General features: G+C 41.9%; 1 protein-coding gene across 3 annotated transcripts in view; it reads right to left on the minus strand.

Moving 5' to 3' along the window:
• The window catches only part of CELSR3 (cadherin EGF LAG seven-pass G-type receptor 3), a 106,057-nt gene that overhangs the window by 64,241 nt on the left and 25,826 nt on the right, over positions 1–15,990 (minus strand). For all 3 annotated transcript variants that reach the window (XR_011921988.1, XM_072420579.1, XM_072420578.1), the window contains exon 2: positions 10,461–11,099. Coding sequence is in view for 2 of the 3 variants with exons in the window: in XM_072420579.1 (XP_072276680.1) it covers positions 10,461–11,099 (639 nt within the window). In the remaining variant the exon portion in view is untranslated. The remainder of the gene's footprint in view (positions 1–10,460; positions 11,100–15,990) is intronic.

Below are 15,990 nucleotides of genomic sequence, written 5' to 3' on the forward strand. Positions count from 1 at the left end.
TCACTGACTTACCTTTTTTTCTACTGTACGGCCGAGTAACTCCGTTAGGGCAGGGATCAGCAGCTTGCTTCCTGGTGCAGAATCACGGGGGCGCATGTGCCAGCTTGTTACTTTCAGTTTCGCTCTGCACTGCAGCCAGCATCGAGGAGACACACACAGTATCAGGTATCGGAGGATGTCTTATTCGCGGGTGAGTGCCTTATTTTACATATTTTAGCAAAAATCGGGGGTGGCTTATTTGATGGGGATGCCTTATAATCGGAGAAACACAGTAAGTAGAAGTCAGTGGACCCCACAGCAAAAGTTTGGACATGGATGCTCTCTAGAAAATTGCTGTCATTGGTGTAACCCATGGTGCCCGTCCCTGGACCCCCTCCTGTAATTATAGTTACTCACTTGCACATAGCTACCATTATTTTTGGAAACCTAAAGCCCAGGCAGCTTTTCTCCCAGGCTGTGCTTCCTCCTGCTCCATCAACCCTCATATTCTCCTCTACTGGATTGTGAGGCATGGGTTTCTCTTCCTTGGGAAACCATGACTTCTTCTGGCCCCCAAGCCTGGCTTACTTCTCCATGATGCACAGAACAGGGCTAAATGCAACGGGTGTGGTCAGTCAGAGCTATCTGTCCACAGACAAGGCCAGCCACTCCCTTTGTGGTGCACTGGCAATCATAGTAAAAAACAGGAGAGGCGGGAAAGGCAACAACTGGCCCATTAAAAAGGGCAACACATTTTTCCCATCCCTTCTCAGGTCTCCCCAAAGGGTAATTGTTACTCTTCTGGACAGATGGGAGTTGTTTACAACAGATAATACTCAGTGCAAGTTCCCGAGCTCACTCCAAATGTCCTTCACCTTTTGTGAACTGATGTTTGACGAAGCACAGGGATGGCTCGCTGTTTTTCGGAAAGGCTAAAACCTCCAATTAATGTCAGAGAATCTTGTCCTTATTCTTTACTCGCTGCGTGTCTGACACTGAACATCGCTGTGTTCTGCTCATCAGCAGGTCTGCATGGAATGAAATGAGAACATGAACCTGATAAATAACTATTAAGGTCTGAGTCTGGGTGATAAGATTCAAACGAAGCCTGGGTGGGACAGAAGATATCCAGGCCTGACAAAACCTCCAGCTTGACAATCTGGCTTAGGAAATAAGGTGCCTTTGAAATGTTGGCAGAAAAAACATTTTCATTCTCAATCAAATCAGGTTAAAGAAAAATTTAACCCAACAATAAAGTTTTGTGTAAAAATTGAATAGGTGCTCAGCCCCTTTTAGCCAGCACTTTTCAGTAACCACTCGGCTGTTTTTGAATGGCTACTGAAAGATTGGGGGCCACCACCCGCTTAAATCTGGGGAGAATACTGCATTCCCCTAACCACGGTATGTGCATGCACACTTAATACATTGGGTCTTTTTGGGCAGATGGAGCCTCTGTCATCCGACGTGTGTGACTGGCTCGCTCATCCGCTACAGCAGCATCCCATCATGTTCCTGATTACATTTTCCCTGTTAATTAATACGATTTCCTATGTTGACTTCTCTGGCATTACGAGTGTTTTGTATTCAAAGGAGAAAATTTTATATGTACACCAGATACGAAATGTTAACCGAACTGCAGATGGCTTCAAATAGCCGTGGTTAATTATTGCCGACTAAGCTTATCTCTCAAATAATTAGGCTTTGCACAGGAATTTAGGAGATTTGTCGCCGTGGTTTTCCTACAAGTCCTCAGCCATCTTGTTCAGCTGATTTCCCCTTTTTCTTTCTTTCCTCCGTCAGGTTAATATATTCTTGTGTCGAGAAGGAAAAAAAGCTGCACACTTCTTCATTAATGTTGGCCTGTCAGCACGGTTTGTGCCAATAAAGCCAGAGGGGATATATAAAGAGAGGGAACCCACAGACTGCCAGGGAAAAATGATTTATGATTCAGCTCTCTTAACCCTTCCCCCAAAACTGTTTGATGCATTTTTTTTTTAATTTTATAGTGTAAACCTAGGCGGCTTTTTAGATTTGCCATACGTATGCAGACTTTCATCCAAAAAGGTGAGCGTTGCCTGCTTCTCAGATTTTTAGCCATCTTGATTGACCAGGTCTGGGTAATGAGATGGTTCTGCCGGGATACCTGGAATATCCCACCATCCTGCACCGAGCTGCACATGCCTTCATGTCTTTGCTAGAATTCATATTCTGGTATACATATATACTGCTCATATACCACCCTACATTTATAGCTGTTCACTGTTCACCTTTGTGGAGTGAAAGATATACCTGAGGACCTGCTGTGCCAGGATCTCTTTGCTTCATCCATTATGGTGATCTATTCTTCCTCCACCTTTGCTCTCTTTTACCCAACCAATTACCAGACATTATAGACCCAATTCGGCCAATTTATAAAGATGAACAGTGCAATCTAAACTGAAACTCATCTTTGAGCAAAAGCAATGCCACCCCACCTCTTCATTTCCTAACTGAAGAAAGATATACTCACCTAAATGCACTGTCCTGGTCTCTACAGAGCAACATTCTGGGGGCATGGGTACAGGTCCATACAGGACCCAGCACCTGGGCAGCCAATAAAACAGCCACAAGAAGAATCCTATAGAACAGTGGTCGCCAACCTTTTGGACGTCACAGACCACAGGGAGTGGTATGTCACGCAAAGAGAAAGTAACTTCCCCCACCAGAGTGACGTCATGATGCCAGAACCCGTCCACTCTCCCATCACAGGTCTGAGCGCAAGTGATGGGAGAGGGGGCAGGATGTGTCCAAAGACACAACTCGCCCACTGCCCAGAGCTTGCGAATCATACATGAGGCATGGTCAATGGCTCGGGCCAGTGCGGTCCTTCTCCTGACCCCGCTGGGGGTCACACCGGGCAGAGCCTCGGACCACCAACATTTTGTCGGGAACCACCGGTTGGCGACAGCTGCTATAGAAAAATAGAGAAGACTTGGGACTGGAGGTACCATGTGACTGTGGCCTTAGGTATTTTTTTTTTTGCAGGGGAAAGAGGAGAGATTGAAAGAGTATATAGGCATGTTTTGGGCACAATCCCCACAGTACAAGCCCTCTTCGAATCCTAAATGCTGTCCCATATACGGTGCTGAGCAGAATAATTTATTACTAAGCCCACATGAGATAATCGGTTATCTGTCTGACAAATGGGAAGGCTGCTTTTCCCCCTAGGAGACACATGTATCTCTCTCCACAAAGCCAAGAGAGATTCAAGAAGAAACAAATCGTTTAATCTTTCTCTTCTGCATGAAAAACAGAGCACCACTGAGTCCATTGGGACATCAGTAACTCTGCTACTTCCTCTCCAAGGGACCCCCTTCCATCCTCTCCATTCTCCACCGGGTTACACATTTGCTCCTGCAGATCTGTGACACATCTCCTACCTATACATCTCTGCCTCATTATAATACCACAAAGGTAAAAAAAAAAAGGCCAAAACTAACATATATATAGCTATACTTGCGGGGAGGTCGCTGCTTTATATTAAAGTTAACCTGTTATGTAGAAAAAGGAGGGATGAAAGTTCCCATAGCGGGCCCATGTCAAAAATTACCAGTTGTTCGGCTATTACCCCGATCTTCTGGCAGATAAGAAAAGTCAAAGTTCCCTATCTGCATATGTATTCTGGGTCAATAAATTGGAGTGCCAGCATGACGGCCAGGCAACTAGCTTTTTTTCAGATTAGTAATGGCCTCCATTTAAATATTCCTTCAAGTTTATTTTAAGAGATTTTTTTATATTTTATCAATTTTAAACTCTAAATCCTATGTTTCAAAAAATAATCAGGGTGTACAGATTATAAATGTATACTTGGGGGCTAAGCAAATATTGGTGAGGATTGGGGAATAGCCTTGTAATGTATTCATGTGCAACCAGCGCCCCTAATGTACAGGTAAAAAATCATAGACATGGTAACATGCATATTTGCTAAATATGTAAATTATAATCCAATGTATACAATGAAGTGTATAATAAAATGTATTTAGCAAATATGGATGCCCCCATGTCTTTCATTCTTTACCTATACATTAGGGGCCCTTATTTATTAAAGCTCGGGATACACTTTCATCAGTGAAGCTGGGTGATCCAGAAAAGCCATTAGTCATTAGCTATTTGTTAGCAAATGTTTTCAATTCCAGATCCATTCCAAGTTTGCTGCATCACCCAGCTTCATTGATGAAAGTGTATTGTCTCCAGCCTTGGAGAGCTTTAATAATACATTTACAAAAAAGTTGTATTTAAAGTTAAATTTAAAGGGCCCCCCACTTGGTGTCGTATCCAACTTTTGTTGGATGCCAATAGTGAGCAGTGATATCAGCCTTTCTATCACGAGACAATATTAAGGGCCACTGGCTGAAATACCCCAGCAGTGTTGCATGAGAGGAGTTATCACGTCCTCCAATACCTGCAAGCACCAGTTATTCTAATGAGCCCGAGGGAGAGCTCTCCTCCTGAATGGGCAGGAAACAGCTTCAGGTACATAATGATTTTTAGAAAAGCTGACCTCCTGCTGACCCCACTTGCAGCAGAGTTGAATGTACAAAGCTCCACAGCTCCAGAACCAGCACAATGAACTTCTATAAATCAGTCACACAGTAAGAAAGGGGTTATAAACAGATGACAAGACCTCTTTAAAGATTTTTATAAATAATGCTCCCCCATTGTCCTCATTCTTAACTACGACAACCTAAACTCTGAAACGAGGCCTAGCTCTGAGATGACATCCCTGGAACACAGAATTTACCTGCTACCCATAAAGACTACCAAGCAGTGGTGGCACCGGACGAGTTAATTGAAAAGTTGCCTGTGCAAGGACTGGAAAGAGAAACACATTAATACGGCCTGTGCTGTCAGTCTCAGAAGCCTAGGTTTTAAATTAATAATCCTTTATCTTTCTCAACCACAAGACATTCCTCAAGGAATCAAAATGGAAATGTTCGGCAACGAGGAACACATTCCTTTAATCCCGCGTACTGCTGGGAGCCGTCAGTGGAGCACAACACGGTGGAATCCAGAGACGGGGAGGCTGGCTGCTTTAGAAGGGTTAAAGAGAGAGTTTAAGCAGGTTAAGGTCAGGAAAAGAAAGCTTTTTAAAACCCCAAATACTTTTTCCCAAGTACATTTGGTGTTTCTAGGAAAAAAACGTGGTACGCAGCTCTCAAGGAGAATAGTAGTAGAAATGTAATGACTTTCTCCGTGATTGTGTTCCCAACAGACTGAGGTTTTAGGAATTCCTTAATCATGTACAAGTGAAGAAGCAACTTGACCCAACCCAATCATGACTCTTTTTGTGTCCATTAACACCCCATGCATGGTGATTTAGGAACAACATGGGCATTACATGGGCAAATTCATTCCATACTTAAAAAGTGTCATAGTCCAAAAAAAAGCCCAACTTGGCAATGAAGCACCCTTTAGGGCCTACTTTACCCACCCTCTTAAATCAGGCTCACTTGCATACACACAGTATAACCAATAAGGATTATAAAAAGTCCTCATTAGGGCTTCAGTTACTCCACTTCCATACAAAAAATCCTATTGTCATACTCACAGCCTAAACACTGAAATATATATTTATTTATTTTTGAACAACATGGGAAATGCATAGGCATATACATTTTTTGAGTTCTTAAAGAGTTTCATAGTTCCAAAAAAGTGCCCAACTTATTTTTTGGGCAACAGATCACCATTTATCGCACATTTATGTGGTGGCCCTTGGGCATCCTCAGGTAGAATCACTCTAAAGCTTTCTGTCCCGTTGAGGATGTGCCCATAGTTTCTCAGGCAGCCTGTAGTAGGTAGGCCTGTTGAGTCCCTCTCTGTTCATGCTATGTGCAACACAGTGATTGAATTACTGCTACCTTTACAAGGTAATATTTGTGCTTGCAAAAGTATTTGGTGCATACAGAGTAAATGTAAATCATTTGTGAAATATACTTGGTTTTTGTGCTTGAAACATATTCAATCACCAGTGCACAAAGACCTTACATGGCATTTCCATTGGCAGAAAAGCCAATGGGAATAAATGTGTAAATGCATACATAAGTGACCATGGTCTGTACATACATTGCCATCATAGTATAGCTGACATCGGAGCATACGATCTTCCAACATGATGATGCTGTTCAGCTTTAAAGGATACGTTCATTTTATTATGTGATAAGCCCCTGACGCTCTGCCTATTCTGCACTATTCTTAGTTACATTGATCACAGCTATGTCTAAAGACTGCAGAACACCCTGCTTTTATATAGCAAAAAGAAGGGGGTATTTATTTTTTGTAGATTGGTACTATTGTGACAGTGCTGCCTTTTTAATAAAACAGTAGATACAGCCTGCTTCCTAAGAGACTTGCATTAGACTTACAAATACCATTGGCGCAATGCCCAATTCAGGTTAAATGAAGAACCTGGGTAGATCATCTTAGAATACTTTGAAGTGCCAGGAAGAGGGGATTGGGATTTTTTTCCTTAACTAGTCTATAAAGAGATATATCACGTTGCCTATTTTTGTCAAAGTATCTGTGTTTGAGTCAAACCACCCCTGATCCATACCTGCTTACCTCTCCTTCTTCTTTTGTTGCAGGTGCAAATTACATGCATATGCCCGCCTCTCACAATGCAGTACCCAGGCCTAGTGATCTCACCGTTTTTTTTTAGGCACCAAGAAAAGCTAAGACCATGACGTTTTGAGGTGGCTAATACAGAGGAAGGACCAGCAGGGGAGCACTCGAGAAAAAATCTGTGGGTCATGAGGGCACCCTGTACATGAATACCATCACGTTGCCCAAAATGGACAAAGTGTCAGTGTCTCTTTAAGGTCCAAGGCAAAAAGAACCCCTTGTACTAGTCTCAGGTGTTTTATTAGCTTCTCTCAAACTCCAGTCAATTGTTTTCCAGCGACAAATCCATACAGGACGTCTGTATGCATTAATTTCACGACTTGGTCATGCTTTCCTATTCTCTATCACACCAATTCCCAGAGAGCTGTTTAGAATTCTGTGCACTCTCCAGCATCAGAAAAGGTAAACAGGCTAATAGTGGGTAAACAGGAGAGAATTGCGCTACGGCACCTGTTGGCTTTACTGTCAGCGATCTGTCTGCATTGAGCCTCCCTGGGGGAGACCAGCTTCATAGCTACCGCTATAGGATTTTTGTTGTTTGGTGAGCTTGGCTCAAGAGAACACAATCTAGATACACATCCTGGTTACACATTCTGCTGTTTTCAAATGTGTATTTACAGCAAACAAAAAAAGAAAAAATTCCATTCATGCAGCCAAGCAAACAGCTATCAGAACTAATTGAGTGATGAATTGAATGCGGTGTTGTAATTAGTGATATTTTGTCTGCAACTTGACGTTGTTGGGCTGAAACATGAATTGCCATGTGGCATAGTTTTGTGTTCAGAGGGACACAAAACTATGCTTCCTGCCATTAAATCTAAAATATGAATGAAAAAAAGCTATATAATGTTGGGATGTTGTAAGTGGATGGAGCACATAATTCCCCACTAAAGCTGAATGTTCCTCCTGTGGGACCTCCATAAACGTCTCCCTGTGGGTCTTTTATTATTATTATTATTACACAGTATTTATATAGCGCCAACATATTACGCGGTGCTTTACAATGTCCATAGTCATGTCACTAGCTGTCCCTCAAAGGGGCTCACATATTAATGTCCCTACCACAGCCATATGTCATTGCCACAGTCTAAGGTCAATTTGAGGGAATCCAATTAACCTAACTGCATACTTTTAGAATGTGGGAGGAAACCAGAGTACTGGGGAAACCCAGGCAAACACTGGGAGAACCCACAAACTCCATGCAGATAGTGTCCTGGCTGAGAATCGACCCTGGGATCCAGTACTGCAAAGGCCAGAGTGCTAACCACTGAGCCACTGTGTAACCTATTTTATGTGTTTTTTGTCCAGATGTCATGAGACCAGTCATATGCATGAGGTCTTCACCCTCCTCTAATCTTCTTCCACCAGTAGTCATCCTCAATGAGGAAGAGAGACACTGATATCATGACCACTCTTTTGTGAGTAAAGGGCACTGTTATGATACCCCCAAAGGGAGCAAGTATATGACACCTTGCACTTACCATATATCTTCAATCTTTCAGATCAGTGTTTCTTAAACAGGGTTCCTCCGGAGGGATTCCTTGAGCAATGGGCAATCTGTGCCTCTCAGGTCAGTTTACATGACACCAATGATCTTTTTGGCCAGCAATATAAGGCACATTCTTTCTACTGACCACCACACTAATGTTCTGTGAGCTGTGGATATAGTAATTATAGAAGGGATTCCTTGAATACCTGAAAGTTATTTCAATGGTTTCCCCATGTTAAAAAAGAAACACTGGTCTACAATGATGGCACTGAAAACCATGAGCAAGTAAAAGATCTATGGATCTTTAAACCCTATCTCTGCCTTTTACATTGAGCCGGATTTTTTATGCTTCCCAAGACTGGAGAAGATAGACTATCATGGCAGGAACATAGGTGATCCAGCAAACCTGGAAATAATTTCCTCAAAATCCTTTGCTATTAGTTGGCAAATGCTTTCAATCCTGGACCAGAATAATTCCGAGGTTGCTGGATCCAGGTTCTCGCAGAAGAGTCTATCTTCTCCAGTCTTGGAGATCTTTAATAATTAAGCTCAATGTATCAGAACCTCTGTTATTTTTTCCCTGTTAGCAAAATTGTATTTTTACACACTCCAGAGACATTCTGGTGGTCAAAGTGTGCAGGGTTTCACAAAAGAGGAGAAGGAAGCAGCACTGAAAAGTTATCACACAATGAAGCGTCTAAGAGCTAAGTGAAAGGTGTCATTGCTGCATCAAAACAAAGTCATAATCAATGCTTGAAAAGTTTTTACAGGTTCTTATGCTGCACAACAGCCAACAAAGGCCTACAAGGCACGAAAAAGATTTACTGCCCCAATTACAGTATAACCAAACTAACATAATAAATGTGCAGACCATAACAGCACCCCACAGCCAATGCACACTTCATATCAGAATTAATCTTCATAATGCCACCATAAAACCACATCAAACCCTCATATGAAATGAACGCAAATAAATGGCTTTTAACATAGACAAGGTAATATTTCCAGAGGCATAAACTTATATCAGAATTTTGACATTTAATTTTTATTGCTGAATTCCAGGCAGATGTGAAAATGACACAAAAAATTGAGCTTTGTATTGCAGCTATTAATTCATACTTATATAAGGATTACTTTCATATTGTGGAAGTAACTAAATCTGGTTTCAGCCTCTTTCAGTGCCTGTATACCAGAGCTGGAGGTGACAAGCAGCCAGTCATTTAGGATTCCGAACGTAGAGCATGGTCATAGTAAGAGAGAGCAAAAATATAATTTCATCTGTATGCTATATCTATTCTCACTGCCCATTCACAGGTTGGGGAAGGGACATGACCTGGAAGTGTGAACTAAATAAAAAAAAATGCAATCAGGCAGGTTCCTTAACGCAGAAGGGTGTCCCAACTGCAATAAAATATTTTTACCTGCCTGATAGAAATTTTTAAATACACTCTCCAGTTCCCGTTCCCTTGCAGGCAGCAGCACCTTCTTTCTTCCTCTCTACCTGATTCTGATCTTCTGCCATATTGAACATACATCCTGATGATTTACATGGGAGTTAATTCAGTCCTAGCAGCCCCAGGGATGCTGGGGTACCTGGCACATCCTGGTCTTGCAGTTCTAACCAAGGTTGGGATGTGAAGCCATTCATCCAACCTTTAGAAACCATTAAGGATTTTTATGAAGTAATGGGTCACATTTTGACTCTCAAAAATGCATTCTCAAAGCCATTTAGTCTCTTAAAGTGAAACTAATTCGAGAAAATATAAAAAAACACCAGCACGTTGTATTACTTAAAAAAAGAAAGTCTCCAACACCCTGGCACATTGTTGCTTTATGTTTTTGTTCTACAGGGTGCATGTGCCTTGTAGACTACAGCTTTGCTCTGTGCAGTGTCACCACACACAGGAACACACACAGGGATAATGTAACTCTTGTGTATGCACAGAAGTCCACCATGGAGGCGGCAGTAAAGATGGTGGCACCCATCCCTGTAGCAAAACCAGGTCCTGGACCTGTCACCACTACAGGGCAACAGCACGAGGTATGTTTGATAATGATTATGGCAGAAGCTCACCCACCAACAAGCTTAGTTCCACTTGTTGGTGGGTGAGCTTGTGTCACATAACACTGACCTATGCCATGCAAACCATTTTACTTCCTATCCTGGTAGTAAATAAAGGAGAAGTAGAGCTGGGCTTGCTGGCAAAGTGCATTACAGGTGCAAGTAGAATAAAATTGGTAAGACAGACCACAAGGAAGACATGACCCCAAGCCTGGTGCCCAGGGCTTTCAAACACAGATATAATACCGTAAAAATGATAAAAACAGCACTAACCTGTAAAACGTTCTTTGCAGATACATGTGTACCCTCCTTCCCTTCTGACGCACATTCCTCCATTTTGGCATGGGTTAGAGTAGCAGAGATTTATCTCTATTTCACAGTAATCCCCAGTGAAGCCCTGAGGGCAGCGACAGCGCAGGCCAGTGATGGGATGAATAGGGCGGAAAAGGATGGACTCGGAGGCAATGAAAGGGGCTGAGCTGTCAAATTTAAGGACAGATATACACTTCATATAATTTTCACAGGGTTCCCGAAGGCAGACATTGTCATCGAAGGGTAGAACCTGCAGCATGGAGGCAGAGGTCAGCGTCATCCTCTTCATGTACAGCTGTTCCTGAAGGTCCTCTGAGCTGAAAAACTGAGAGCGATCCCCCTGGGGTACAAGAGCAGAAAAGCTGACATTGAGAATGGATCCTTCCACATCGGTGTCGTTCTGGATGTTAAAGATAAAAATGTCTTCTTTAGGGGTTGCCAACACAGTGGAGACACCCTCCAAAAAGCTGGTCAGCAAAGGAGAAAGAAAGCGTTCCTGAGACATGTTCTCCAGGCGGACAGTGATGCTGTTGGATAACATGTCCTCAGTGATTATCAGAACACGTAAGACACATTGGGCCGTCACACTGTGGATTCCGTCTGCAAAAAGAAAAAAATGGAACAAATTGAGTTGACAATTATCCTGAATGATATAGAAAATAATTTTGAAAGTTATCAATAACATTTTATAGGCAGGTGAAAAAATATTTCTGGGTTTGCACTGGTTGGGTAAAGCATCCTCTATCCTTATTTGCTTCTTGAAGGATTCAGCCAGGAGCTTTCCTTTACTAGGCGATGTCTCTATCAATGACCACAAAGCTACAGTGGAAAAGTCCTTCTTTCACAGGTGAATATGTATTTGTTTATTCTATGATGGAAAATTAATCTATTGACCACTACACTAATATTGGGCATTATAATGGCAGATTATATGGAGGAATTTTCAAGGGGAGATATAATTTCTTGCAGCAGAAGTCCAGTGCTCTCCCCAGGCCCTTTTAGCTGGGCACCCCCCCAGCACTTTTCAGCAGTTACCCCCCCCCCCCCCGGCTGTTTTTGGGTGGTTACTGAAAAGTTGGGTCACAATACAGGGGCTGCCACCCACCTACAGCTTCTTCCCACCCAGCTTAAAACATTTCTGGGCAGAATACTGAAGTCCTTATAATTGAGTGACATTTGACAGAGCTTTTTGGCAACAGGACAAAGCTGAAGAAATGGTTTTGGTGTTAATGATCTAGACCTTACTGCAGTGGAAACTCACTGGTTGAAGCCATGCCAGCTGGTGTTTAGCCTTTTGCTTTCCAACCAAACTGTCCCAAACTTTTGTTTGACTGGATTGGGTGATCATTTCATGTCTCTGGGAGGCCAACTAGCCCTGGGGAACAATTGATTAGGCAGGTTGATTAACCAAGCTTATAGGATAAAGGAGCACCAAGAGCTTGCCCCAAGGGTGATTGGAGCGTACCTATACAATGTGCTGCAGTCTAAAATCAATGAGCAGCCTAGCTGACCTGATGAGTCACCCAAATCCTGTGCACTACATTATGGGGGGTGGGCACTGGGTGTTTTTTTTTGCTAACAGGGAATGGTGGTAACAAGAGACTAATATGGAAGAACTTATCTTGCTAAAGGTAACTTCCTTCATTTCTTGCCCTTTGCGATCTATTTGAACACTATTTTAAAATGTATTTACAGGGGATATACACATGAAAAACACAGGAAAACAAATTAAAATCAGGAATATAACATTGTGGACTGCCGATTTGAACACCTCTTTTTTTCAGCTTGGCTCCGCAGACAACAAAGAAGATTTTGAAACAAATCATAGTTAAATGCCAAAAGAGAAAAAGAAAAAATTCTACTGGAAAAAGTAGAATTCAGATGTCATTTTTGCTCAGTTATTCATCATAAGAAAGAAAATATAAAACTATTCTTCTGCTAAATACCAGAGTCCACCAGCTCCTCCCGGACTTGGAGGCATTGATTTTCTTTCAGGTGTCGGCAAGAAAAATGAGAAAAGGCCTCAATGAACACAACAACAAAGCGATATTCACAGAAGCATGACACACGAGTCCGGCGCTATAATCCATACATTTTATCATGCAAGCAGCGGGTCCAGCTGTGGGGTGTTTGTTCTAAATTTCTATACTACGCTACAAAGAAAGACACAAGATTTTTTTGGTATTTTTTTATGTTTCTATTCATGGATTTCAAATGTAGTTGGAGATGTTTTACGATCAGGTACAACAAGTTTAAAATGTGTGCTCTGTAAATGAAAATCAGGGAAAGCCATGGCATAAAGACGGGCTACAAATCTTTCAAGGGTTTTGACTTTTCACCAGTTATGGAATGAACTGTGCCAACCCAAATCTGCCAACTGGTCCCCTAAAGGTTCAGTTATACATTAAGTGAGATCTACCAACACACTCTTACTTTTTATATCTTCAATTCAACACAATTCTCTTGCACTATCCTACCCTCCAAAAACACTCTCCCAGGGGCAGACATAGGACAGTGCAAAGTGTGCCAGGCCCTCCTCAGCCAATAGGGGCCCCTACAGCAAAGGTCAGACCTGTGGTATTAATTGCAATCCACATGGGGCAAGCCAACTTTTTAAGAACTCCCCCTTTGCAGAGCTCTTTCAAAGCTGTATTAACAGAGGGACCAGACAATTCAGCCAAGCACTGGAACAAGTTTGCCGCTGTTCTATCATACTCACACACAGTCACAAGTGGGACATCTTGATGGGTAGGATGAATTGACAGTCGTGGGGCAGGCCTGGGGGGCCCATTTTTATTTACATCCACCACTGCACTCTTCTACAACACGCCTCTGCAGATCTCTGAATCCACCTTCCACCCAGCTCTACCATGTTCCTTCCTATATGGCCACATTCTTCCTAGGCTTCCTCCATGCCATTTTCCCAACACATGCATGAAAATGTAGATACACATCAGGGAGGAATGAATGCACGAGTAATACCAGACTACTTTATGGCATTATAGCAACACAATCATTATAAATAGACTATCAATACACCCCTATGGAAAAAAAAAAGAATTGTACTCTGAACTGATGATTTACACATTGAGTAATGTGAATGTGTACTCTAGAAAGATTTGTAGAGTGGTGTTATGATCCTTAAATAGCAGAGTGTCCACGATTATAATAATGTCTTCCCTAGGTAAGAAAAAACAAGAGCATTTGGCAGTCTTGATAATGGGGTGGACCTATTTCTCCTGTAAAAGGAACGTAGGCCTAAACCAACCCAAGTCTGGAAAGGAGATTAAAGAAGGTGAAAAAAGAAGAAAGAAGGTGTATAAAGACAACAGGTAATATGAAAAGCGTGGGGTTGGTCACTTTAATCATGAACCAAATTCAATGTGGCGACCATATGTAGATTTTGGAGTTGGACATTGGGCCTGATTTATTAAAGCTCTCCAAGGCTGGAGAGGATACACTTTCATCAGCTGGGGGATCCAGCAAACCTGGAACGGATTTCCTAAAAGTCATTTGCAATTTGTTAGCAAATGTTTTCAACTCTGGACAAGATCCTTTCCAGGTTTGCTGGATCACTCAACTACACTGATGAAAGTGTATTCTATCCAGCCTTGGAGAGCTTTATTAAATCGGGGCCTTTGTCCTAGAAGAAATTCCATAGGTGGAAGAGAATTGAGGGTATATATTACAAAGTTGGGCTATAAGCTCCTCAATACATATCAAGGAATTAAGGTCACAAGGCCCTTTTTTCATATGTACGTGCTCTGTGTTACACTGCAGCGCCTTGCTGTCTATAGTATATTACAGCCAACATAGATCAGATGTAAATAGACCCGGAGTGTTTTTATTTAATCTCTCTGTTATGTATGATACAATTCTGCCTTTGCAGCTCCTGGTTGGCATTGAGATCTTAAAATGAAGATAAAAAGTACACAGTGAAAGAAGGTACTATCGAGAAGAACGCAATCACCTTGAAGAAAAATTATTCTCCAGCTTCCCTCAAATGAAAATAATGCATCATGCTGGGTTAAGGTAGCAAAAAACGTTTTCTTCTGATGCTAAATATTCTTTTATGTAAAAAAAAAAAAAAAAAACTAAAATTTAACTCTTCATCTCAATACATAGACCCTCATATCTAAGAGACAACCAATGCTATCAACAGCCCAAATGATTGATATCTAGGTGGAATATTTCATTGAATGCGCCTGGATCTCGCTGCCTTCAGAAATGCTGCGCTACACACAGTGTACATCGCCCCTCCGGGTATACTTTTCTATTTCTGTAATTTACAATGCTAGCCAAGGATAACAGGGCACAGACTCTGCATATATAATCCGATTGATGAAGTTTTACCAGAAGAAGCTAACTCCTTCAATGCCGCATCTGTACGCTAATCTATTTTTGTCTTATCAAAGGCCTGCAAAGTTATCAATTTAAAAAGAAGGAGCAAAGCTGAAGGTGATGTTTCCTTCTTTGAACTAATTAAAAAGGACTGAGCCTTTACGAAGATTCGGTCTGCAGTGTTTGAGTTTCTATGTCTGATGTGGAATCTTAATAAAACCCAATTTAATCTTGCAGTCTTGATACCAAACATTCTGCCCTTTAAGATGCGCGGAGCTGCTCGTCAATATTTATTTCCACCCCTCAGTGGCAAAGCTGCTATTGATTAAATGGCATCTCTTTCAGGCTTATTGATGATCAAGGGGGACCTCTCCGGTCAGAACAACTGCATCAATCATTATTGGTCAGCAACAATATAAACTATTTAAAGCAGATGTGTAAACCAATCAAACACCCCACAGGTATCTCTGCGGCCCTTGGAGCTCTCAGTATGAAATTTATGTCCTGAATGTTGGTAAGTTGGACGGCAAGAGATTTTTTTTATTGAGTTGAGATGTGTAGAGTACAAGATTGAGGGTCTATTCACATATTTTTTACACTGCACATTGCAAAGCATTGCATGAGTTTACTGGTGTATGTTTGTGGTGTGATGAGGATCATTGGTGTTTGGTTTTTGTGTGGATACCCATTGGGGTCTATTAGAAACGAATGATCTCACCCATTACCTATGGCGGTAATGGTATTAATCCAAATATGGTCAGAGGGGTCACAGGAAACTCCTTTTTTTAAAATTCCCCACTCAAAGTGGAAATAAACCCATCCTACCTATCCCCACTCCATCACAGGGCACTGTCATGTTCCTTCTTTTCTTCTTCCTCCTTACGATCTCCGTCCATCTTGGTCATACCAGGATGACATAAGTCGTGCGGGAGTTCATCCATTCCCAGAACGTCCAATGGAAGCCAGGAATTCCGGGTTTCCCTGGCAAACAAATTTTTATAGCTGGGCAGTGATCAGGCAGGTAAAAACAGTTATTGCAGAAGGGGCATTGCCTGTCTCCCTTTCAGCAATGACCACCTGCCTGTAGCATGAATTTGCTAAGTGGGACCACTTTAAAACTGTAAGAGTGGTAGGAACCTCCTAGGTTTTC

The sequence above is a fragment of the Pyxicephalus adspersus genome, chromosome 8 (assembly GCF_032062135.1).
Source record: "Pyxicephalus adspersus chromosome 8, UCB_Pads_2.0, whole genome shotgun sequence".
Classification (NCBI taxonomy): Eukaryota; Metazoa; Chordata; class Amphibia; order Anura; family Pyxicephalidae; genus Pyxicephalus; species Pyxicephalus adspersus.